At 38.8% G+C, this 24,408-nt stretch overlaps 1 protein-coding gene across 20 annotated transcripts in view; it reads right to left on the bottom strand.

Annotated features, from left to right (window-relative positions):
- Positions 1 to 24,408, bottom strand: part of MPDZ (multiple PDZ domain crumbs cell polarity complex component) — a 95,456-nt gene that overhangs the window by 2,394 nt on the left and 68,654 nt on the right. For 11 of the 20 annotated variants that reach the window (XM_032095196.1, XM_032095195.1, XM_032095207.1 and 8 more), the window contains 20 exons: positions 24,070 to 24,141; positions 21,143 to 21,305; positions 20,347 to 20,543; positions 15,241 to 15,332; positions 14,887 to 14,977; positions 14,478 to 14,558; positions 13,849 to 13,941; positions 13,683 to 13,757; positions 12,154 to 12,331; positions 11,237 to 11,382; positions 10,834 to 10,917; positions 10,534 to 10,727; positions 10,130 to 10,277; positions 6,790 to 6,876; positions 4,790 to 4,886; positions 4,100 to 4,143; positions 2,930 to 3,052; positions 1,925 to 2,029; positions 1,694 to 1,806; positions 556 to 679 (listed from right to left, as the gene is read on the bottom strand). In XM_032095196.1, coding sequence (XP_031951087.1) covers positions 556 to 679; positions 1,694 to 1,806; positions 1,925 to 2,029; positions 2,930 to 3,052; positions 4,100 to 4,143; positions 4,790 to 4,886; positions 6,790 to 6,876; positions 10,130 to 10,277; positions 10,534 to 10,727; positions 10,834 to 10,917; positions 11,237 to 11,382; positions 12,154 to 12,331; positions 13,683 to 13,757; positions 13,849 to 13,941; positions 14,478 to 14,558; positions 14,887 to 14,977; positions 15,241 to 15,332; positions 20,347 to 20,543; positions 21,143 to 21,305; positions 24,070 to 24,141 — 2,307 coding nt within the window. Of the gene's footprint in view, positions 1 to 555; positions 680 to 1,693; positions 1,807 to 1,924; positions 2,030 to 2,929; positions 3,053 to 4,099; positions 4,144 to 4,789; positions 4,887 to 6,789; positions 6,877 to 10,107; positions 10,278 to 10,533; positions 10,728 to 10,833; positions 10,918 to 11,236; positions 11,383 to 12,153; positions 12,332 to 13,682; positions 13,758 to 13,848; positions 13,942 to 14,477; positions 14,559 to 14,886; positions 14,978 to 15,240; positions 15,333 to 20,346; positions 20,544 to 21,142; positions 21,306 to 24,069; positions 24,142 to 24,408 lie in introns of those variants that run through there. The other 9 variants (XM_032095203.1, XM_032095210.1, XM_032095213.1 and 6 more) reach the window with 3 other exon arrangements.

The raw sequence follows: 24,408 nt of genomic DNA, 5'->3' as shown, positions 1-24,408 counted from the left end.
ATTTTTCCAGCTAGTATAATGTTTAAAACCTAGTATCATAGAAGTAACATTTTCAAGACCCAGAGAACTTTCCAGCAAGTTTTGCAAAAGACAGTTTTATACTTGGATTTACCATAAAAATTTAGGATTTGTGATTCCAGTTTTCTCAGACTCTCTTCTGTTTCCTAGAGCAGTCCAAATTATCCAACCCAGGCCAGCATCTGAACTTCTCTGAAGGTCCAGTCTGAGTTCAATAAAACAGTTCCCTCTACTACCTGAAGTAAACACACTCTAAATATAAGCCAAGGGACCTGTTTTTCTAAGTATTTGCACTAGTCCAGTGTTGAGAGCTGGACAAGACTCTGCTACAGGCTGAATCACCTGTATTTGGAAAGTCTCAATCTTTTGAACATTACAGCCTTCAAATGCTGCAAGCACATTTTGATCAGCCTTTGCACTAAAAAGGAAAAGCTGTGAGAAACTGTAACATTCTTTTGAATGCAAACCCAGGCCATGATTTAGAACAATAACTGCAGTAAACTAATAAATGGATTGGCTGAACAAATTTACACCTACCTTTGCAAACACTGTCTTCACATAAATGGGTAAGTCTCCATGGGGACTGCCATAGCCACCCACAATACTAAAGCCAAGGCCATCTGGTCCTCTGTCCAGAGTAATGGTCTTGTACTGAGGAGGTCTAAGGAAAGGGAAAAGAGTATTTTTTCTGAACTTGGATTTAACACATAGAACATTCAACAAGAAACTTCACTCCTTTTAAGCTAACCAATACGTTTCCCTTTCCACTATAACTACAAATACTTTTATTACAAAGAACAGGCTATTTCAGTTCATGTAAAACATTGTAAACTCTCTAATGCCTATGTTATTATATAAAAGTAGCTATTTCAAATACACAGCTAAGGATATAGTTATGGCTGCTATGTGCCACCAACAGTGCTTACTAGTGAAGTAGAGAGGCAATGCCAGTACTTAAAGATTCTATAACATCTACTTTAAAAATCCTGTAATGTCTAAAATTAGCTCAAATAGTTTATGCTATTAAGGTTTAATTGCTTCTCTCCTAATAGATGACTGTGTATTTGTATGTACATGTTTATTATACAGATCATTAATAAGTGTATTTCCCCACACATACTTTGATTGTCAGAAATATTGGAGTTCTACTTTTCAAAGTAGGTATGTGTGGCCAAAGAACCCCTTTTCCTCTTTCCCCATTCCTAAAAGAAAAATGCCTCAGATTTACGACAGAGTTTTACGCAAAACTTGTTTACATAATGCACCTTGCAGAATACCAGAAGTAGTATACCTTGTACACCACAAACATCTGATACTCCTGATTGCCCAGCACTAGAAAGCACGGTATGGAAACACAGATACCACAGTGGAAAGAGAATTTTTGGTTGTACCAGTTAATCCCAGCTACCCAATCTCAGTGAAACAATGGAGGCTGGAGAAGAAATCAAATGACATCATAACTCTACAGAGGGTAAAAAAAATTGCAGCACAGCAAATTGCATCATGAAAAATGTAGAAGAGGACCTATGGCCCACAGGTCCCATGCTTACCAAATATGTTACTCATGATAAAGCCAAAAATGTCATTTCTTATTTGCTAGAATTTGTAAGGTTTATGGGCTGAATACCATCTAAAGTAACAGGCTACAGAGGCTGTATATTCTACAGTTACTGACCCTAAATCATCCTGAAAAATGCCAGTTGAAGTTAGTCCTGCAAATGAAAGACTGGACGTAGGTGGATCATGCTGCTGACCAGTTATGACACTCACTTCTCCTCCAGCTACAACCTAGGAACAGAGGTCAGAAAACACCGAAATAAAAAAGCTGACACTAAAATAATTCATTGTAGCAGCTGGCAAAACAGTATTCAGAAAAAATTCAAAATGTCATTGAGGATTTTTTTACCTGCAACTCAATAGTGCCTGAAGCATTTTTTAAGATATTAACAGCTTGGGAATGAGTCATGCCCTCTGTAGATGTTCCACAGATGCTAACAATCCTGTCCCCAACCTACAGAAGAAAACGTAGAAAATCTAACTCAGTTACAGAGATTTGGCACTTCCAACAATAGCAGATCTGTGCATTTGCATTTAGCTAGATTTTATCAGTGATATTAGGGTACAAAGAAAGAGAGAAGCAACTGTAAATTCATAGTAAATTTCCTCTTGAAAGCAAATAATCTTTGAACTACAAAATAACCCAGTACAAAGGTAGGCAATTCAACATCAGAATTAGCAAATTACACTGGTTTAGTGTATTCAGTGTAAAAAGTAATGATGCTTTACAGAATTGATCCTAAAACTCTAGAAACATACAACATGTTAAAAAACAGAGATGCATTTTGCATGTCACCAGAAGACAGATAGACTGAAGTAGCAAATTATCATCAGAGATTCTCTTCAACTTCATCTTGAAATAACACTGACCATTTTCCAAGAAACCTGAGTCAAATACAACCACCTCTGATGCAGATTGGATACAGTACACATTTAAGTACAGTTTCAGATAAAATCTCCCACTCTAACTCATAGCCTAAAAAGTGCTCTCTCTATCCTAAGCATAGGAAACATGAGAGAAAACAGACTGCACACCTACATTTGCAGGAATCACCACCACACTCAGCAGTGGCACTCGTTTACAGAATGCATCCTTCTGAACCACTTCCTATGCTTTAAATTTTCACATGCTGACTAACTCTGCGGTCCAAGATTACTTTAGCACACGCTGGCAATTACACTTTCCTATGCTACCGATCTGAGTTACTGTTTCATCAATCCAAACAGCAAGAATTCTTCGCACAGCCTGAAGCACTTAAAACTGTATCACTGAACTGCTGATTTACTGCCTGTCTAGAGTAATTATGGTGCATTTGCCATGCAATCTTTACAGACTTTTTAATTATTAACTTACTCTTAATTTTTGAGTCAGAGCTGCAACTCCATTCGGGTGCATCATGGCAATAAATATAGGAACATCTCCAAGAGGACTTCCTACACCTCCAGCAATGCTCACTCCTAGTGAGTCTGCAGGGCTCTGTTATAGCAATTAAAAAAAGATTAGATTTTTCTGGAAAGAAAAAGAGAATTGCAGGCTTACCTCAAAAGATTGCTAAACCCCTATTTTATGAAAATCAGAATTCCTGTGTCAAGCCAGTTTTTAAGCTTATACGCTTTGCATCACTTCAAGAAAGCAGAGAGACCAGAATGGATGTTTCTTCTTCTCAGTCATAGGTGAAAATTTGCTGATTTAGTTGTGTGTTTTATCTTAACCAAACTAAATACTTACAGAATTCAGCACCTGACTCTTAGTGTCAGCACAGAGGTCTGAGCAAGGAAAACCAGTGAGATGGGATTGCTGTCCTTAGTACAGTCTATATGAATATCCTATCATTGAATCTTCTGAAGACTAGAATTAATCTTTATGCTCCCCCTAGTGTCCAAATGTTGAAGAGCAAAACCAGCTGTTTACCACTGCACCACACCCAAATACCTCACTGTAAAAACTGCTATTGAAAACTAGTATTTGCAGATTCTACTGTAAAAAGAGAATGGCTGAATATAATCCATATAATCAAGTGCACTAGATGCCAACCAAGGACAAATAAATATAAATATTTTGGAAAATAAGAAGCAGTCTGTGACTAAGCTCATACGCATAATGAAGGTGACTGAATTTCACACTTGAAAACCTGGCAGCTGTCATGCAAGAACCTACTCATTAAAAATATGTGTGAAGAAAGATATCAAATACCAAAAAACAGCCTTCCAACTTTGGTACAATTCCCCTGACTTTACCAAAACAGAGTCAGCATTTAACTCAATCTGGTAACGATAAAATTAGGTCCCAGTATCTCTTCCTTCTTTTGCTTTCAACACAGCTCACAAAACATGATAGCATAAGTCCCATTATTTTACATAAAAATACAGGCAGTGGAAATAGTGCAGTCCTGAACTGAAAAGACAGACAAATTAATTTCCAAAAACAATTAGTAGGCCTAGACTTCTTCCATTCCGTAAAGAACCTATTGACAACATCTACAAAACCTATTCCTGATATATGCCACTGCATGCTACAACTTACCTTTTTTATTTCAACTGTTCTTAGTCCCTGTATTTCAGAAGCTGCTGTCAAAGGAATTAAAATAAATTTAAAAAAAAAGTTAAACTAGCATTCCTAAAAAACTTTTCCAATAAAGTTATCCAAATCACTATGATGATTCTAACTTTCTGCTTGTTTGTTACACATATTTTAATCTGATTTTGATAGTGGCTGTCATTACATTAATTGGATTGAAATACTTCTAGAATAGATGAAAGAAGCAACAGTTCTCTCTATTTAAATAGCTTTTGGAATAAGACTCCTAAGCATGCTCAAATAGAATAGAAAAAACATTATTATTTTCCAGAAATACTTTTATCAGAAGTAACTTTGTTCTAAATTTAAGCATGAGACAGCTATTCCACATGTATCTAGATTTCTGTGAATGAGACAGCGTATCATACAATGTATTTAGATTAAATATAAAATTATGGCTCAACTTAGATTGTCAGTATCTAAACCGCTGACATAAGAAGTTGCTAGCTCCTTTTATAAAGAGCTACTACAAGATATGTATGATGTACCAAGCAGTAACCACTTCTGCAGCGTTTTACTGACTAACGAATCACTTTGAGGCCTGCATCATGTAGTTATAACATTTTAACAGAAAGATTTCAGCTACCAGTTCACATGTATAAAACACTGAACGCACTAAAAAACTCTCCAACTTACTGGTATTCTTCTTTAGGCCACTTTCAAAGACCTCAGGTGCACTGGGCCCAGAAACTGGGAAACTGAACGATGAGAGACTGCCACTTCCTTCACTGACCTACACACAGTGTTAAAGTGGGATTAGAGAGGAGCTTCACTGACCCAGCTACTAAAAGTAAAACTGTAACTTGTAAAATACACTTCAGTGTCTTTTCTGCAGTATTTTATTTTTTCTGTGCCCAGTTAAAACTGAGTCAGAGAACTCCACATACTTTTTGGTCACACTAGACAGCTCCTTTTTGAAACATCATTAGACCAATGGAAACTGTATGTCTACAACCCCATGCAAAGCTTTGAAGTGCTTCTTCCGACGGCCCAACAAGGCCCTGGTATTTGCACCTTCTATCACCTTACAGAGAACTTCTAAGGCAAGTTAGCCACAAGTACCACAGTAAGGACAGAATACAAAAGACAGATCTCAGTACATCCTCATGTGGGCTCTCAAATGTTCACCTACTGCATCAGCTACAACTAAGATGAGGCTCTCCACTCAGCCTCACCTGCACAATTTCCAGAAAGACTTTCACTATATGTCCTGGGGTGATGTTATGAAGCCGCTTTATTCCTTAACTGTCCACTCAATGCCCAAGGATGCTGTGCCTTTAAGATGGACCCAGGGGGGCGGGGCCGGAGCCACGGGGCCCAGGGGGCAGTGGAACAGTTCAGCCCAAGGGCTCGGCGCGGCTTGGGAGGGAGTGCACCGGGAGCGCTATGCTGCTTTTTGGTTTCCTTTGTGTTCCAAATAGCTGGGAAAAGGTTCTGTTGGGTTTTTCTTGTTCTTTTTTCCCTTTCCTTCCCCTTGCCTGACTGCCTCCCTTCCCTCCTCACTGGTCTGGGGAGCCTGTGGGGACAACCCTGGCTGATCCGAGCCCACATGTCTGTTCCCTCTGCGGGAATTTGTTGTATTTTGAAGTTTTTTTAATCCTGTTCTACCCTGTTTTGTTTGTGTGTTAATAAACAGTTTGGGGTTTTTTTCCCACTTCCACTTCTTGTGAACCACTTGTCTTATTGGTGGAGGAAAAGGGGAGGCCCTTTCCTCCTGAAGTTTTGTCTCTAAAACTGAGACACTATACTTGCAGGGCAAGTAAAGGAACAACATGGTTCCCAGTGAGACTAGTTCACTGACTGTCACACTCTTCAAAACATTCAACATTTTGAGCTTCACCTTAGAATAAGGCCAACCAGAGTCTGAATGTTTCCATGTTGTTTAGCAATACTAATTTTGAAGAAAGCCTAACATTTTAGTCTTATCTAGTCTTAACCTGCTCACTGGAAACTGTTTAATTGTGTCTCAAACTATTTATATTTAATACTTGATAATTTTCATCCCCAGTTCACAACCAGACAAAGTTCTTACGGTAATTTGTGAGTTCTAAGAACTGCAGCTCCTACTGGAAACAATCACAGTGTGAGCTGCTATGCCATGGAAGGTGCTTTCAAATGCAGAAACTGATGCAGTACTTTCAAATGTAGAAACTGATGGGAGGTTGTAACAATCCACCATCAAACCAACAATAAAATAAATACGAGAAGTGTGATGGAAACGGCACAGGTTTCCTGCTTCTGGCGGCCAAGATTACAATAAGAACATGCAAGGAATGGAGAAATTCCCTAAGCTTACTGAAGCAGTACTCCACTGCATGCCAACTACTCTGAAAGTAACTAAAGGTTTAAAGTTGACTCTAACTTCTTCTGGTATTGGTGAGAATTGGAGTTCTTTGTGCTTCCGGGCTGGAGCCTGCAGCAAAGTCATTTCTGGATTGCAGTTTTGGCTGGATCCTGTCTATAACAGATACAATATGCTAAGCTGAACATATAAACTGGCTACTGAAAAGCTGCAAAATTTCTCAATCTTGGATCAGGTATGTGAAAAATAATTGTAATCATAAAACCTATCTTTCTATTTGCTTTCATTATTTAACATTATTTCTCCTAAACTAACCAGTTTTATAGTTACATACCTGGCTGCCCTGGGATGTTCTCCTCTCAGAGTGAAATGGCCCAGCTTTTATTCTTCCAACCTCTAGTCTTACTGTACCTAAGGAACACTAAACAAACAGTCACTTGTAACACTTCTGTCTACAAGACTAAAACCTACAATATTTAAGTGACTTTCTAGAAAGTGGAAGAAGAAAAAAAAAAATGGACAGAGATAAGAATTATGGACTAGCAACCCTGCAATGAGCACTTTGCTGACAGAGTCCATGGCAGGATCAGAGACACACAAAGTACACCATGATACTGAATACTGAACAGGATACATTTTTTATACTGTATCAATTAGTATTATAATGCAGATATGAAAATCACACAAGAATACTAATTCTATTCCACTGCACTTAATAAGGAGTAGCTTCTGAATTACAATGTCAACATACAATTTTCACAATAAAAACTAAAAACAGCATAACACCTCGAAGTCTTAATCATTAGTTCTCTTGATATGACTGAGAACATGGTAATTGAACTGGAAGTTACTCATCTCTCTCAAACTTTTGAAATTATCTGTTACTCTGCATAGACACCAACATAACTAAAGAAATTTTGGGCAGAAAATTTCCTAAACATCTATAGTTTAAGTGAAGTTTCTGCATTTGACTCCCAGCAATAAGCTGGGTGATGTGGACTGATTTCACATGGGAAAGTTCTTTCACTACCCTTTAAGATTTTAACTATGCTATTGAGTCTACATAAAATGCATGTCTCAGGAGGACATTCACCCTGCAATTAAATATTTAAAAATCAAGACATTATTTTGAAAAAACAGAGATGTTATTATCACAAAAAAGACTAAGAAAATTCGACTTTCAATGTAATACAAGTAGTGTCAAAAGAAAACATCAATCTGCAATGTATTAATACAGAAATATCAGTTTTGTTGCTATTTTGGTTTTTTTTCCTTTTACTGGGAATTTGTCAGTGTAAACTTCTGCATTCAAAGAACTTACTAATACATGAGGTTGCCTTTATTTATCGTGTTTTAACTTTATTATCTTAAGAGAGATTCATGCATTTGTCAGAAAAATTCACAGTAACAGGCGAATATATCAAAACCAACCAGACATATCCATTCAAACAAGGTTTCAATGCCTCATATTCTGTTGCTATTCTCTGAGGAGTGACACTAAAAAAGATTTATTGCTTCATCACTTTTTATTTCATAAGTAATGTTGACTTCTCTAAGTCCTGGAAAAGACTTGATCAAAGCTCAGGCAAAACCATTCTTTGCTTGCATGAATTTAGTTGTATTAAACCATATGGACAACTCTTATTCCAAATGGAATACTGAGGAAATATGTATCTAAAATTACCACATCCTCACAAATATGCAAACCCACAAATGAGATTTTAAAACTATAATGTGTGAAAGTAGGAGGTAATACTTTCCAACAGAACTTGTGAATAAAATCAATTCCCATTTAGTTTTATTACACCTTTCTCTCTCCCTAAATGCTTCCATTTGAAAGGTCCATTAAGTCTAGTGAGGGGAAAAGCTAATAATCTTGTCACGTACTTTAAGGGATACTTCAAAAGAAACCCTGCAAGAACAGGCAAAATGCTCAGACCGATGACACATTCTATTTGTCTCATTTTACTTAAAATACACTGGAATTTTCCAAAGATTATAGAATTATTTTCTAGCAAATTACATTTTAGGCAGTCCAAGACAATTTACTCGTAGATCCTACTCTCATGAATGAGAACTGAATGGATACCTGAACGGGAAGTGGTGACTGCCTACATGTGAGTGACCATGCTTTATTCCACTTATACTATGTAAACAAAATAATTATTAACAATAATCTAAGGTATTTTAAAAGCCCAGTTCTCAAGGCTATGAAAATTAATTACAAGTACTACTGAGCAATGATTAAGTACTTAAAACTTTAATACAAGAATGGTAAATGGGAACTAAGCATCTTCAGTAAGATACTCCAAAATGCTTCTCAAAATGAAAGGAACTTTCCACATGAAACGGCATTTTTATTCAGAGGAGACATAAAGGTACAGCATATGAAGAAGAAATGCTGTGTTCTTAAATAAAACTAAAAAACTGTCATGTAAGAATGGAAAAGTATTATAACCAAAGAAGAGTATACTAACAAGTTCATTGTCACAACACAGATCCTGTTCTGGCATTCTCATTAATGGGCACATGCTGAATACAGAAGTCCTCCTATCTCCAGCTTTCTGACCACTGCTCTCCCCCAGGACTCCTCCTACCCAATAAATCCAAAAGATCTGGAAAAATATACCTTTGAATGTGAGTGTTAAGGAGCATAACCATGTGCCTATGTATCCAAGAGACAGCTATAATTAGCATCTGATAATTTTTTTTCCAGTGAAACAGTTCTCCATTTAAAATGCTGACTCAGTGGAATCCTTATCATGCAGCGAGTCTCAAAACTCTGGACTGAAAAACAGACAAGCTGGCTGACCAGCTGAATTCCTGCCAGACTACAGGAAATATTGTATATCTGACTTCATTCTGATTTGGAAATAAGGGAAAGACATCAGAAACAAAAAATTTATCAAGAATAGACTGGCTCCAAGAGCTGCAGGTAGTTACTTCAGTAAACTCTGAGAAAGCAGTTTCTTATACCAAATGCTTGGTCCCTGAAAAATGCATTGTAATACTTAATGGATGTAAGGTGGCACACAACATATATAATAAAACAAAAATTAACCTCTCCTAGTAGACCAGGTTACTCAGAGCCCCATCCAACCTGGCCTTGAACAGTTCCAGGGATGGGGCATCCACACCTTTTCTGGGCAACCTATTCCAGTGCCTCACCATTCTCACACTAAAGAATTTGTGCCTAACAACTGATCTAAACTTACTCTTTTAGTTTAAATCATTCCCTCTTGCCCTATCACTACAGGCCCTTGTAAACAAACTATGAAAGTAGTCACTTTTGGCACAACTACTCTGCTGAATTCTCCATCATTTAAAGTCAGTTCTGCATAACTTTCTGAAAATGTGAAACAGTTAACCAGTTATCAGTTTGCTCGACAAAATACAGTGTTAAGTTTTTGGTAGTTTTAGGTAATGGTACTCTGTAAAGGTCTTCTATAAACCCTGTAAATGTATGGCTTTCTGCACCATCATTACTCCTAGTTTTATCAGGTAAAGTATCAAAATATGAATGCTCTAGATTTCAGGAAGCTTAGATTTGGATCCACAACTCATCTCACTGACATCCCATTAACAGTCTGATCTCAGTCTGAATAAAGTTAAAAACTTGCAAAAAATCTGCATCTCAATCTTTCACTCTTACCCATCTTCTCTTTTCCCAATACCTTTAGCAAAGCTGCAACTGCCTCCTGGTTAGCATTTCGGACATCTTCTCCATTCACTGTCAATATCTGGTCTCCTTGCATCAATCTCCCATCTGTATCTGCTATTCCTCCTTTGACGATGTCTGACACAAACACACCTGTGTCATTTCTGCAAATACACACATGAATTTTATATTACAGTATTGTTTGACAGTTGTATTATTGGTTTCCTATTGGGAACACAATAAACATTTGTCTCATTTTTCTGTTAAGTAACACTGACTTAGTTCCTCTAGGAAAGGCTGGTTAGCTTAGGCACAAAAATAAGATGTATGGCCTTCAAGTCCACAGGATCTGAGCACCAGACCACAAAAGAAACATGATAAGGAAGTTCCAGACACTGAATCTCCATGTACGTTACATACCTTTTCCCAACAATACTCAGCCCAAGGCCTTTACCAGGCTTCTTCTGGAGCTCTATACTCAGCACATCATACATGTCTTCCTCCTTGTACTGAGCTTCATCCCTGTACACAGTCAGACGAACTTTTTGGGGAGTCTGTCGGAGGACATTAATGGCTTCATCATGTGTGGCATTCCTGAGGTCAATTCCATTCACCTGCAATGAAAGCGTACAATGGTAAATTCTGCAGCACCTTACAGCAGACAAATACAACAGGCCTAACCAGCAATGAAAACAAAAGCAACCAAAGAAATCACCATACCTCTAGTATCTGATCGCCAGCCCACAGTCTTCCATCTTTAGATGCTGCTCCTTCTTCATATACTTCATGGATAATGATCGCTCCCTGTCAACAACAAAAACAACAAAATTGCACGTTGAAAGAACAGGTGCCATTTTGAACCAAAAGTAACTGAAAATTGCTACTATAATCCATAAATGACAAGTCAGGTGGAAAGAAAGTCAGATGCATGCAGAACAAAATAACAAAATATTTAAGAAGCTCATTTTTACTTTCAATTTTAGAAAGGGCTTTTATCTTGTTTTTTTTCTTTTGCATCTTTCAATAAATGCTATAGAAACAAATGACAAAAAATCTCTTCTATCAGACTTTAATTTCATTACTGTTATTTCACTTGAGTGACACACATATTTTTCCAACCAACCAGCAAAGTGTCTGCTCCTCCAACAATGCTCAGACCAAGACCAGTCCGCCCCTTGGAGATATCAATGGTTGTTTCACATCCAGGAATGATGGGACAAGTAGCTGGGTCGGAGGTTAACATGGCTGGAGTTGAAGACCTGCTTGTGTCTAAAACAACAATGAAACATCCTGGTTACAGTAACAGGGTTTGGTATTAGAAAAGTAACTTTAAAACAACATTTTTCAGAGTTTACTGACAGCTGTACAGCAATAGCTGAACAGCTGATCCACAGAGAACGATGCTGCCAATTCTCCCTCCTCCTCAGACAAGTACTATCCTGTAGTTTTATTTGCAGGTGTCCTGTTTTTATACCATCAAGTACCTGGATTACAGTCTGGACAGCCAAAGAAGATGTTGTACATAACATATTCTATTTAGGATAGAATTTAATTTAAACATCTATATGATGTGTGCATTACTTGAGTTATTATTAACTTAGAAGCGTGTTGCTTAACCAATAGGCATCATCCATCAGAAACATCATAACTCTCCACTCTGAAGGAGAAGAGTCAAATGTGGCTGCTCATAAATGGCAAGACAGTCTCAACCATCCCCTTTTTCTACAAAAAATGACATTACTTTTCTCCCTCATTTAAAGGAATGCCTTTCACTTAGTTCTAGACAACCATGACAAAGGCACCTGCTGCATGTTTGAGATGGAGGAGAAAATCCTTTCATCCTCCTGCCTCTACAACAGCAGGGCAAGAGGTAGGTCTTTAGTATGGTGGAATGATGCTTTATCTATATGAATATGTAATCTGGAATATTAGAAAGTGCAGAAGACAGTGGAGCGCATGCAGAAAGGGAAAACTTACAAGCTGGGTCTTTGTTTTTATGTTACAACCCCAGTGAAGACAGACATACAAGAAAAACATTACTTTTGACTGCTTCTGGTTCTGGTGAGCTGGAAGGAGGAACAGCTGCTGGTGGTTGTATATTCCTCTTCTCTGCTGGGACAGTGCTGGAAAGGGCTGGTGCTGTAGTCAGGTTATCTGTCTCTGCTGGGCTGATTGTAAGCCTCACCACAGATTTGGATGTCTTCAGGAGACTAATAAACTGAATGATAAAGATAAAAGCCTATGAAAAGCGTAACTGGATTGTTCAGTTGCAAACCAAAAATAAGCAGAGTAACAGTTCCACAAACTGGAGCTACTAGTCACAGTCCTGCAGGTTTTCTCGTAAGGAACAGAGAAAAATATTGATTTTTTCTAAGCAACATTTTTCCATGAAACTTTGCCAAACTATACCAGGTGAGAATGCTGCAGTCTTTCAGTGGCTTCTCCAGACAAAATACTATATTTATAGCAATTATTAGGGAAAAAAAAAAAGTGTTGCCTTTTAATGCTGGGTGGAGCCAAATTCTGATCTCACAGAAGTCAATGCCAAAATATCTACTGAACTAAAGAAATGTGCAACTGTCAGTCTGGAAGAAAAACCTGAAAATATTACCTGAATTATGGAAGGGAGAGAAAGACACTAGGGTACAATGCAAAATCTAGTTCAAAGAGATACGGAAAACCCTTCAAAATCAATTGCCATCTTGAAGAAAAGACACCAAATCCTCTTGACACTTCACATTTAGGTAGTGCTATTTTCAGAAATTACTTACTCAGTCTTTGTTCTTACAAAGCTTACCTACCCCTACCTCCTTACAGGCAACTTCACTATCTCTTACTTATTTACTGCCTCAGAGATAGCAGTACATCAGAGAGCAAGACTGATGCTCTCCTAATTGCCCTTTAACATACAGAAAATAATCTACTCATGCCTAAAGAATCACTTTTCTTAGTAGCAAGGCAGGTGCTAGAAAAAAGGCCTCCTTGATTTACTACAGAACCCAAATTGAGTTTGCAGAGCTAGAAGCTAGAAATAAATCTTGTTATTTAGGAATGGAGACATTTTTCTCCAAAGGGTTGAAATACTATGCTTGGAATATAATGAGGCTGTTGCTACAGACAGTTCCCATGGATAAGCACAGTTTATGACTTGATTTACCACGGATACAACTCACTCATGTAAATTTACACATATTAGTTTTACTGGTTCTAATACTTTTAAAGTGGACTAGCTATGCAGAGTCATTATAAAGCAATAGTTCATGGCTTTTTATCGCACTAAGTGTCTCTCAGGCATTAGGTCTGAACCACAGGGAAAATAAAACCACATTCAAAGCAGAGATAGGAGGATTCATGTACTGCATTAATATAAAATAATAGTTGAGCTGTAAATTTAGGATTTCGCTTATTTTTCAGTAGTTTCCTTATCCAGACAGTGCCTGCAGATCTTTGGTTTTTTAGCCAGATTTGAAAAATGAAGTAAGAGCATAGCCATGAGAACCTCACTAGTTTAAGACACAATCACCTCCTATATTAAGCTTTCTGCAACATTCCTGACACTTCAGAAGCACCTTTTCTACAGGATATCCCACAACAATTTCATCATCCACTGCCAGAATCACATCTCCGACTTTGATACGTCCATCCTGGAAAAACATAAAATAAAAAATATGAACTACGGATGCTACTCCAAAAAACATTCTTCATTCCCTAATCAGATTTTAAACATTCTCACACCTTCGCAGCCGCACCATGATCTGTTAAGCTTTTAATAACTACTCCATTAGTTGTGTCTTCTTCACTAATGGCAATTCCAAAGCCTCCTTGATCCTGGGGCAAACAGAAAAATGCAAATGGTTAAGTACTGTGATATCAAAATGTTAGAATACATTCACTAAAGCCTAGTGAAGCCTGCTGACTTACCAAGTTTGGGGTTTCACAATGCACCAATATTTTTGTTTTAAATGACTTCTGGAATAGATTCTGCCAACCTATAAACAGTATACTGACTACCAAGATAAATCTGAAACACTTCTAAATTCAAACCCACCCCTTTGAAACTTACAAGGTAAATTGTAATTCAGTTGTTACTTAAAACAATTAGGGCATTGATTTTACCTGAGGAACCATCAGTAAATGGTTATCAAAAGTTCTGCAAATAGAACAAGAGAATACTTCTTCCAGAGACACAAAGCAATTGGCAAATCAAAAACAGTCCTGTCCATTCCCAAACAGGAACAGAAGATCTCTAGAAATCTCTTCACTGACTTCTTGTAACTAAGAGACTGTTTGCCATAAGAGGGACTGCATTACAAAATTGAATGGCTACTGAATAAAAATGTGACTGTTATAGATTCAGTACATACCTTAGGAAGTTCCACATACTGAATGTTTTTACATGAACTCAAGTCAGAAAATGCACTTGGGTTTGCAACACTGAAATCAATCTAAGAGAAAAAGAAAAAGCGACTATATAAAACATTTTGCATCAAAACAAAGTAGTGCAAAAACATTTAAATGTCAATCTGCTCATTTCCTAGTTTCACTTAAACTTCTAAAACCCTATTGATGGGAATGTTAGGCTTACTTCATAGTATAGAAGAATATAAAACGAAACAGAATCAATCACAGCTGTACTAAATTTAGCAACGTTACTAAAATCTCACTTGCTTTTCTATTGGGTTTCTTTCTCTTTTACTGTATTTCCGAAGCAGATAGGGTCCTCCTCTATCCAGAACAATGTATTTTGGTCAAGTAAGAAAAACAAATATTTACCTCTTGGTGTTGAAGTGTGCCTGAAGTACACTGTGAAGCCTCTACTGACTTTGCAGGGCAAACAGCCATCTGATTTACTGCATCTTTGTTTCTGCAATACAGTCAGTTAAAGAATGTAGTAATAAGGTAATAGTACCACCCCATATTTCTTAAGACAAGTTTAAATCTGGTTCTTAGTTTATGGCACTCACAAAACAAATATCAAAACAGAAAACTCCAAGATGTATTTAACAATTAGTAAGATTGTATCAAAAGCACATCTATGTTACCAAAATTAAAAATAACAAACACTGTGTGAAACTTGAGCACATTAAAAACTAAACCTTTTCAGCCAAACCTTTAACCAGAACTTACCTGATAAAGATTACTTTTACTTTAGATGGTGCGCATTTGATTATTGAGGAAGCATTCTGATGAGTCCTTCCATAAAGGACCTGGCCATTTATCTAGATAAGGAAAGGTAGCAATTATTTACCAAAATATTTTAATTCCTTATACTTAAACTAATTTTTAAGCCTAAAAAGTCCATATCACTGGCTAAACAGCAACTGTATAAGAGAGTTATGTTACGTCCTGCTTTCACTCCCTTCTTCCAGTAAAAGTATTCACTATAGTTTGACTTCAGACTAACACTGTCACAGGGCTAAAAATGTCATTCTCTGAGTTATATTGGGTTAACTTGGCACATCACCTATTTTCAGTTGCCATTGATCACTTCATGACTGATGAGGTGATTAAGCAGGGCCATGGGAAATTCTAACCGTAACAAATAAATGAATTGCTTATATCCTGCAACGAGATTGCTATTATTTATTGAATCTCAGGCACTTTGCACCCCTGAGCCAGGCACTTTGTACACAGAAGTCTGAACACTAGCATGTTTAGCAGAGTTTTAAACTAGATTTTATGAGAAAGAGGGAAGGGGATGTATTTCTGTGTGTCAGAGAGGAACGAGGAAACACCAAGCAGCAGAGAAACAACTCTAAATTGTCCCAAATGAACTAAGGAGAGTTCTTCTCAAAAGGTGAAGAGGTTGATAACCCAGCTTAAGTGCCTCTACACTAATATGGGCAGCATGGGTAACAAGCAAGAGAAACTGGAAATCAGTTGGTGGGATGAATCACACCACTGGGACACTTCAATCAAGGGCTACAACCTTCTCAGAAAAGAAAGGCTGGGAAGGAGGGGCAGACATGTGCTGTGTGTGATAGATTGTGAAGAGCTGCCTCAGAAACGGCCAAGAAAATAGCTCAAGAGCCTGTGTGTAAAAATGAAGGACAGCAAGAGCAAGGGACACCTTGTGTCTAGGGTCTGCCACATCTACCTGATCACAGCGAGCCTGCTGATTTCTTGCTTCAGATACAGAACTCATCGCGCCCACAAGCTCTCATCCTGATGGGGGATTTCAACCATCTTCATGTCTGCTGGGAAAGTGGTACAGCTGACTGCAAGCAATCCAGGAGACTCCTAAAGTGCATGAGGATAACTTCCTGGTCCAGGTATTGGACAAACGAAACAGAGAAGCAGAGTTACTGGACCTGATGCTCACCAGTGCGGATGAGCTCATTAGAGAGATTAAGACGGGAGTCAGCCTTGGCTGTAGAGACCACGCCCTGGTTAAATAACTGATCTCAAGGAACACGGACTTGAAAAAGAGCGTAGCTGGAACTGACCCTGATCTTTAGAATAATGAACCTCCAGACATTTAAAGAATTAGTGGATGAGATTCCCTCAGACACTGTCCTTAGGGACAGAGGACCTCACCAGAGCTGGCAGCTTTTTGAGGATACTCCATCTCCATGTGTAAGAAATCAAGCAAGGCAAGCTGGAAACCAGCATGGCTAAACAAGGATCTGCTCCTCAAACTGAGGAGTAAGAAAGAAATGCACAGCTAGTGGAACTAGGGACAGATGATCCGGGAAGAGTACAGGGATATGATTGGGATGTGTGTAGAGATGGGTTTAGGAAAGCTAAGGCACAGATGCAACGGGCTTTGGCAAGGGATGCAAAGAGTTATCAGAAGGGATTCTATAAGGGGTCAGAAAAGAAAGGCCAAGGAGAGTGTACCACCCTGACAAACAAGAAGGGCCAGCTGGTGGCAATGGACATGAAGAAGGGTGTGGAACTCAAAAGTTCTTCACTTCAGTCTTCAATTACAGTCTGGCTTCCCACAACTCTCAAGCTACTGAACCTCTAGGTGGGGGTTGGGGGAAGCAAATTCTCTCCCACTGTAAACAAAAAGTAAGTTTGGGACCACTTGATGAAACTGAATAGGCACAAGTCAATGGGGCTTGATGATCTGGAATCCAGGTTCCTGAAGGAACTGGCTGATGTAGTTGCCAAGGCACTCTCCATCCTACTTAAGAAGTCATGGAAGTCAGGTAAGGTCCCCAGTGAGTAGAAAACATAAAACATCACTCTCATTTCTTAAAAGTGTAGAAAGGAAGATCTAGGCAACCACAGACCAATGAGCCCCTTCTCTGTGCCTGGGAACACCATGGAGCAGATCCTCATGGAAGCAATGTTAAGGCACATAAAAGACAAGGAGGTCATCTGAGACGGCCAGCACAGCTTCACAAAGGATAAAACATGCCTGCCCAATCTGGCATCCTTTTTTGACAGAGCAACTGCAATGGCTGGCAAGGGAAGACCAACCAATGACATCAACCTAAGCCTCTGTAAGACCTTTGACAAAGTTCCACACCATATCCTTACCTTCAAATTAGAGATAGACAGATTTGAAGGGTGAACTATTGGGTGGATAAGGAACTGGCCGGACGGAGGCAGGCATAGTGTTGTGGTCAATGGCTCTGTGTCCAGGTAGAGGCTGGTGACAAGTCTGTCCTGGGACCAGGGCTCTTTAATATCTTTATCAATGAAACAGATGAAGGGATCAAGTGCACCCTCAGCAGATTTGCAGATGACACGAAGATGACTGGTGTAGTTGACACAACATAAGGATGGGATGCTATCTGGAGGGACCCAGACACACTTGTCAAGTGGGTCTGTGGGAATCTCATGAGATGCAACAAGTCCAATTACAAGGTCCTGCACCTGGGTTGGGGCAATCCAAGACAAGAGTACAGACTGGGAATAGAAGTTATTGAGAGCAGCCCTGCAGAGAAGGACTTTGGGATTCTTCTGAATGAAAATCTGGACATGAGCCAACACTGTAGGCTTACAGCCCAGAAGGTGAATGACATCTTGGGCTGCATCCAAAGAGGTGTGACCAGAAGATCAAGGGAGGGGATTCTCCCCATCTACTCTAACCACATGAGACTCTACCTCTAGTCATGGAGTTCTCAGCACAAGAAAGATGTGGATCTGTCAGAGCAGCTCTACAGGAGGGCCATGAATATGACCAAAGAGCTAGAGCACCTCTCCTGAGAAGACAGGCTGAGAGAGTTGTGGCTTTTTAGCCTGGAGAAGAGAAAGCTCTGGGGAGACATCATTTCAGCCTTCCAGAACCTAAATGGGGCTTACAAAAAAAGAGGAAGAGTAACTTTTTACGTGGGCAATAGGGATATGACAAGAGGCAATGGTTTTAAATGGAAAGTTTTAGATTAGACGTCAGGAAAAAACTCTTTATCCAGAGGATAGTGAGGCACTGGAACAGGTTGCCCAGAAAAGCTGTGAATGCTCCCTCTGGAAGTGTTCAAGGTCAGATTGAATGGGACCTGAGCAACTTGATCTAGTGGTTGGCAACTCAGGCCATTGAGGGAGACTTGGAAGTAGATGATCCTTAAGGTCCCTTCCAACCCAAGCCATTCTACGGTTCCACACTTACTATCTGAAGATGTGACCTGGCAATCTTTTTTCCATTTGGCAGAGCAGACTCACTACAACACCCTGAAGCACCTATGATTCAGATAGGAGAGGAGCTATCAGTGTGAATTTACAGACTAAGGCCATTACTTGCTTGCATTTTATTAGCTGCATTTTTTCTCGAAAATGGAAAACCACAGTGCTGAAGTTCTGTGGGGAAAGTAATACATTGCACACAGGTAGCACTAATAGAAGCACAGACACAGCAGTGAGCAACAGATGCAAGACACTGTACAGAGGGCTGAGCGTCACAGCAACCACCTCCTATGCAGGGTGTGTCCACCAGGCATGTCACAGGGGTCTTGAGCCCTGTCATTTACACTGGAGTCGACAATCCAAATGCAGCACTCCCTGCAGTGTTGGCCACAGGCTTGTGAAAAATACATGGTCAGGCTGCCAAGTGGGGTGATGGGACATGGCCCCCAACAGCTGCTGGACAGCTGCTTGGGAATATAGGGAGCAAGCTCAGATGTCTCCTCTCAGAAGAGGTTGAGGCAATTTCTTAGCATTAGTCTGCAAGTTTACAGTGTGGACAGTAAACAAGAAATCACAGGATGTCAGATTCAGACAGATGCGTTTCAATGTGTTCTCAGAATATTCTAGCTCTTCAACATCAGGATTTTAAAAACAGATGTTTCAAGAGAACTGTCTCACAACACTGGAGTCTGCAACAAAGTTCTCTCCTTGAGGCTTGGTCCACAGTGTCACAAATCCTTAATTTCTTTCCTAGTCTGCAACTTCCACCCTATATAATTTACTTTCTCAATGTCTCCCTCAAGCTTTGTTCAGATTCACCAGTCCCTCTCTGAACCGTTTCCCCAGTACATCCTCAAACACCTCCACACATAGCTTTGAAGTTACACAAAGCATTTCTGTGAGGGTCATGTTACCTACTGCTACCAGAAAGAATGGGAAAAGCTGTAGTAGGGTATACATCTGCAAGTATCATCAACTGGGCTGTGGGAATATAGAAGTAGTTTTCGCTCACATATGTACTGGAAACGTTAGTTGCATATTTAGTGGTTCGGTCACTCCACTAGAAAATAGCACCCAAACACGTCATGAGTTAGAAGTCCATAATAAAAATAGGTATGTTCCTGTTTCCCCCATTTAATTTCCACACTCTGTGTTGCACAATAGAAAAATATTCTGCTATTATTCCACTTCTAGTAAACAGAGAACTAATTAGAAAGTCTGGAGTACTCCACAGATAGATGGACTGGAGGACTTCAATATTTTTAATGATCTGCAATTCACTGCCATTCCAAACATCCCCATAACTCAGAAACTGCTGTTGTCCCACATTTTTATTCAACACACCTTCATTCAGAATCGCTGAATCTTCTGAGTTAGAAGGGACCCACAAGGATCATTGAGTCCAACTCTTAAATGAATGGTGCATACAGGGCTCTAACCCAAAACTTGGTGTTATTAGCACCAAACTCTACTATAACCAGGAAAAAAAACTGCTACAACTATTTGGCATACATCAGAAGGAAAATTTGATAGCATAGAGATATGAACTTGGATAAATTTGGGATTTCAAAATCCACCGAAAAACATATATATTTCAGCAAGAAATCTGGTCTTTGAAATCAGTACATTTGGGTTTCAGTATAAATTGCAAAAACTCACCTCTAGCAGCTCATCTGCAATCTGTAACCTGCCATCTTTTCCAGCTGCTCCATTTGGATCAATTCCCACTATAAAGACACTCATCCTGGATCGGTCTTTGTTACCAGCAAGACTAAGTCCCAGACCTGTCTTTCCTTTTTCCAGCTCAATCATGTATAACTCTCCTGGTAGATTTCCATAGCGCTGCATGATCTTTTCTAAATGTAAAAGTGTGGGTAGCAGAGGTTGGATTTACATTAGAAAGTTTCACAAGTCACCTAGAGAGTCAAGATCAGTGCTCAGTGGGCAGTCTCTGACAGAAGAAGCCCACAATGGATGTTGAAATTTTCAGCGTAAACCACACCTTCTTTTAAGCTAAGCCTTAGGTGATTTATAATAATATTTCTAGCTTTTTGTTTTCCTTATAATTTCAGAAAATATTATAAATTTTCTTAAAAATTAAATTTCATACACACAATAAGTAATCTTCTCTCCAGTAACACCTTCAGGTAACAGAAACTATAACACTGATCACTGCCATCAGTTACCTGGAGTACAATGAAATTCTTCAAGTATTCCTACATTGAATTTGGACCATGGAGGAAAAACAAGACTGCAGTGCAATGAAGAAAAAGAAGTGAGTTTTGTATTTTCCCATGTGCATCTGACCAAACACAACTAAAACAGCAACCCTGAACACCCAAACCACGATGCACATGAGAAAGAAGCAGTTCAAACTGGATGTCCCCACATCTGTGTCTTATACAGTGCAATTTTAATACTGAGTATTTAAAATATTATCACAGAAAAAACTTACTCCAGCTGTAACCAAACTCATCCTCCTTCTCCACATCTTCTGGGACTCTGATAGAAGATGACTGTGCAACATCACAGCTCATTCCTGAAAATGCTGAAGGAGGGGGCAGAGGCAAGTTACAAAGCGAAGTCTTTTCTGGTTCTACATCTGACTGACCAAATGCCTGTGGAGGACAAGAAAAACGCAATGGCTAAGAAGATGCAAACTCTATGTAGGGAAAACTAGTATACAAAAATGTCAAAATGGCAACGACTACAGCTTCAAAGTTTCAATACCAAGCAGCTCAAACTCTAAATTAATAACACACAGAAAGGCGGCAAGAGATCAAAGACAGAAACAAACACCAGGCAAGGTAAGAGAGAACATCACACCAAAATGTATCTGGAAGCAAACAACTCACAGTAAAGGCCCAATTCAGTAAAGTTTTATGTGCCACTTTTTGTTTCAGAAAAAGCCTCTTATGAAGACTCAAGTGCTTTTGTTTTAATGCCAGATTTGTAAAAGACTTACAACCAATTTTATTTTTAAAAGTCATTACATATAATTTCCTCCCATCATATGCTTTGCAAGCCAAATACAAGGAAAGAGAAAGGAAACAAAAAACCAGGTACTTTCAAAAATACCTACAGGAAAAAGAAATAACTGGCATATGAACTGATAGAACAGTTAAAAACCAAAATTAAACAGATGATAACTGAAGAAATCCATAGTGACTGGACCTTTTCAGTCTCATTTACTAGCTTCCTATAAGCTGCACAGAGGAGATCAAACAAAGGAGGATAAAGATTAAATCACAAGAGACAAATACTTTTGGTCTTGATGTGTTCTAACCATATTCACAAAAAGTTAAGAGGTATAAACACATGACTACTGCAATATAATGGTTAAATGCTCAAATCCACAGTCTTGCAAGCTTCCATACAAGACAGTTTCCTTGAGGAATATGGACTCTGATCAGGGATTTCACTATGTGAAATTTGTATAATTCTGCCTTGTTTAGGGTAAACATGTAAGCAAGAAACTTCTGTCTGAATGCCATCACTCCAAAGCTTATGCATGCTCAAGAGACCTGGATACTTGGCAGATCAGCTACTGAAGTAAACAACAAGAATTTCAAATGAAAAACAAGTCTTTTTCCAACACTGAAATTTTCAGGTGTGCTGCCCTAGATTTATAACCCTGTTCTCATCCTTTCAGTTCTTACTACCTCCATCAGCAAATTTGAACACAGTATCTCAGGTGGTGTCTTTAGGTGCAAAAACCCCTCAGGTAATCTCTCCATCAGAGCAACAGTGAAATGAATAACAACATACACCTTGGAAGACTTTATCGGCTTTAAAACTGAAGGTGTTGAGAAACTTAGAAAGCTACTAATTTAGTAATTTCAAAATTTAAGAAAGGTCCCATGTCTAAACAAAAATGACGTATCTTCACTCTATAACTCCAAAGATAGAAAGAAATTGCAAATGCCCTATTTCAGTTCTCTCATTCTGCTTCTGCTTGAAAAAGATTTTCCTTTCATTTAGGAACCTGTTCTAGGAACTTAACTAAGAAGTCACTAAGTGTTAAAAGTATGGGAAGTTTTAATGTGACACCCAAGCCAATGATTTTTATAAAGAACGCATATAAGTGTTATATGACTTTTTGTATCATTAGTCATATCGCATGCTTCAAATCTAAGACAATGTCATCTCCTAAGATGATACCAAACATCCCTAAACTGAAGCAACAAAATTCTAGGAAAGACATTGTCACCTACCAGAATCAGAGAAGAGTAGAAACACTACCTAGTAACATTAAAAGTTATTTTTCATAATCAAAAATTCCTGTGTCCACCAAGAAGAAAGCTGGTGATAGACCTCCACATCAAGGAGGGGCAAAAGAGAGAGTACTTTTAGAAACACTCTTTTTTCAGAGTTCTTCTGAGAGTTTTACTAAAGCTAAATAATATCCTGAAGAAATTAGGAAGTACAGTGTTTTGGTGGGCTGACCCTGGCTGGAGGCCAGGTGCTCACCAAAGCTACTCTATCACTCCCTTCTTCAGCTGGACAGGGGAGAAAAAATATGACAAAAGTCACCCCATAGCCTCCCCAACTACCATAATCTTGCAAGACAAATCCAATACAAGTGTGAGATTAAACCAGATCAGCAAAACTTAGTCTCTATGTTTTAAAACCAAAATTAGCATATTACTTTAGAGGTACTCTTTGTAAGTGACAGTGTCCAAGAACAGCAAAATTAAAGAAAACATGACTAAAATAAAGGAACTAAATATTGGTGTCAAGGATCTCTGGGAGATCTGTAAGGTGTGGATGTAGGGCTACATCCTGTCAGATTAGCACTTATTAACTGCAGCCAACATAATATGATTGACAAAAAAATGCATCTTTCTTGTACCACTGTACACGCAGAACAACGTAACATAACCTAAACTTTTCTGATGTTTAAGGAAATGCTGAAATCAAAGTGGAAGCAAGGTGCCCTTGTAGGTGGGTAAAAACTGTGCTACAATGCCATTTGGGTGGAGGGGAACATGTCCTGCTTCCAGAACTCAGCCTGACACTTCACATTTCAACAGCCAGAAGAAGAAGCCGGTCCCCACAGTTTACACACACATAAGACTTTTGCTCCCTGAATCGGGCAATGCACAAAAATCCTACAAGGCTTTAACTCATGAAATACTTTCAGTGTGTCACACCGCAGTATTTCATTTAAAATGCAAAGCATCCAACAGTTGCTGAACCCATTCAACTATGAGGGTCACTCTGATCACAGCCAAGCAAGTACTGAAAATGACAGCAAGTCTGGAGCTTGAAAAAATGAAGGCACAGGTGGAGGAAGAAGCAGTACTCCAGAAGGTATCACAGGCCATGTACAAATGTACAGCACACATACAGTAGGACCAACTGATGGGAATTAAGACAAACCTTGAATGGTGTGGGAGCAAAAGGGTTAGTTGGGGAACAACGGAAGGTAACCCTAACTGGATTCGATACCTCCTACAGTAACAGAAAACAGCAATCCACATGTTACAGCACCTTTGGCAAAACACAGTACTATTAACCAATAACTCATTTTCAATTACAGATTCATTTTACTAATTGCAGCAACTTTATTAACTTGATTTATAAATGGACAAAAGTATTTAAGGGATTACTGAGGACCTTGATTCATCAGTGTTCAGAAAAGGACGGAGATGACAGAAGACCATTCTTATATCAATGCTAAAAAAGGAATTATGCAGAAACTGCAGGATCATCAGGCTG

Source organism: Corvus moneduloides, chromosome Z, assembly GCF_009650955.1.
Source record: "Corvus moneduloides isolate bCorMon1 chromosome Z, bCorMon1.pri, whole genome shotgun sequence".
NCBI classification, from domain to species: domain Eukaryota; kingdom Metazoa; phylum Chordata; class Aves; order Passeriformes; family Corvidae; genus Corvus; species Corvus moneduloides.
The sequence above is the reverse complement of the archived record's forward strand: the minus strand, read 5'-3'. Positions and strand labels throughout refer to the sequence as shown.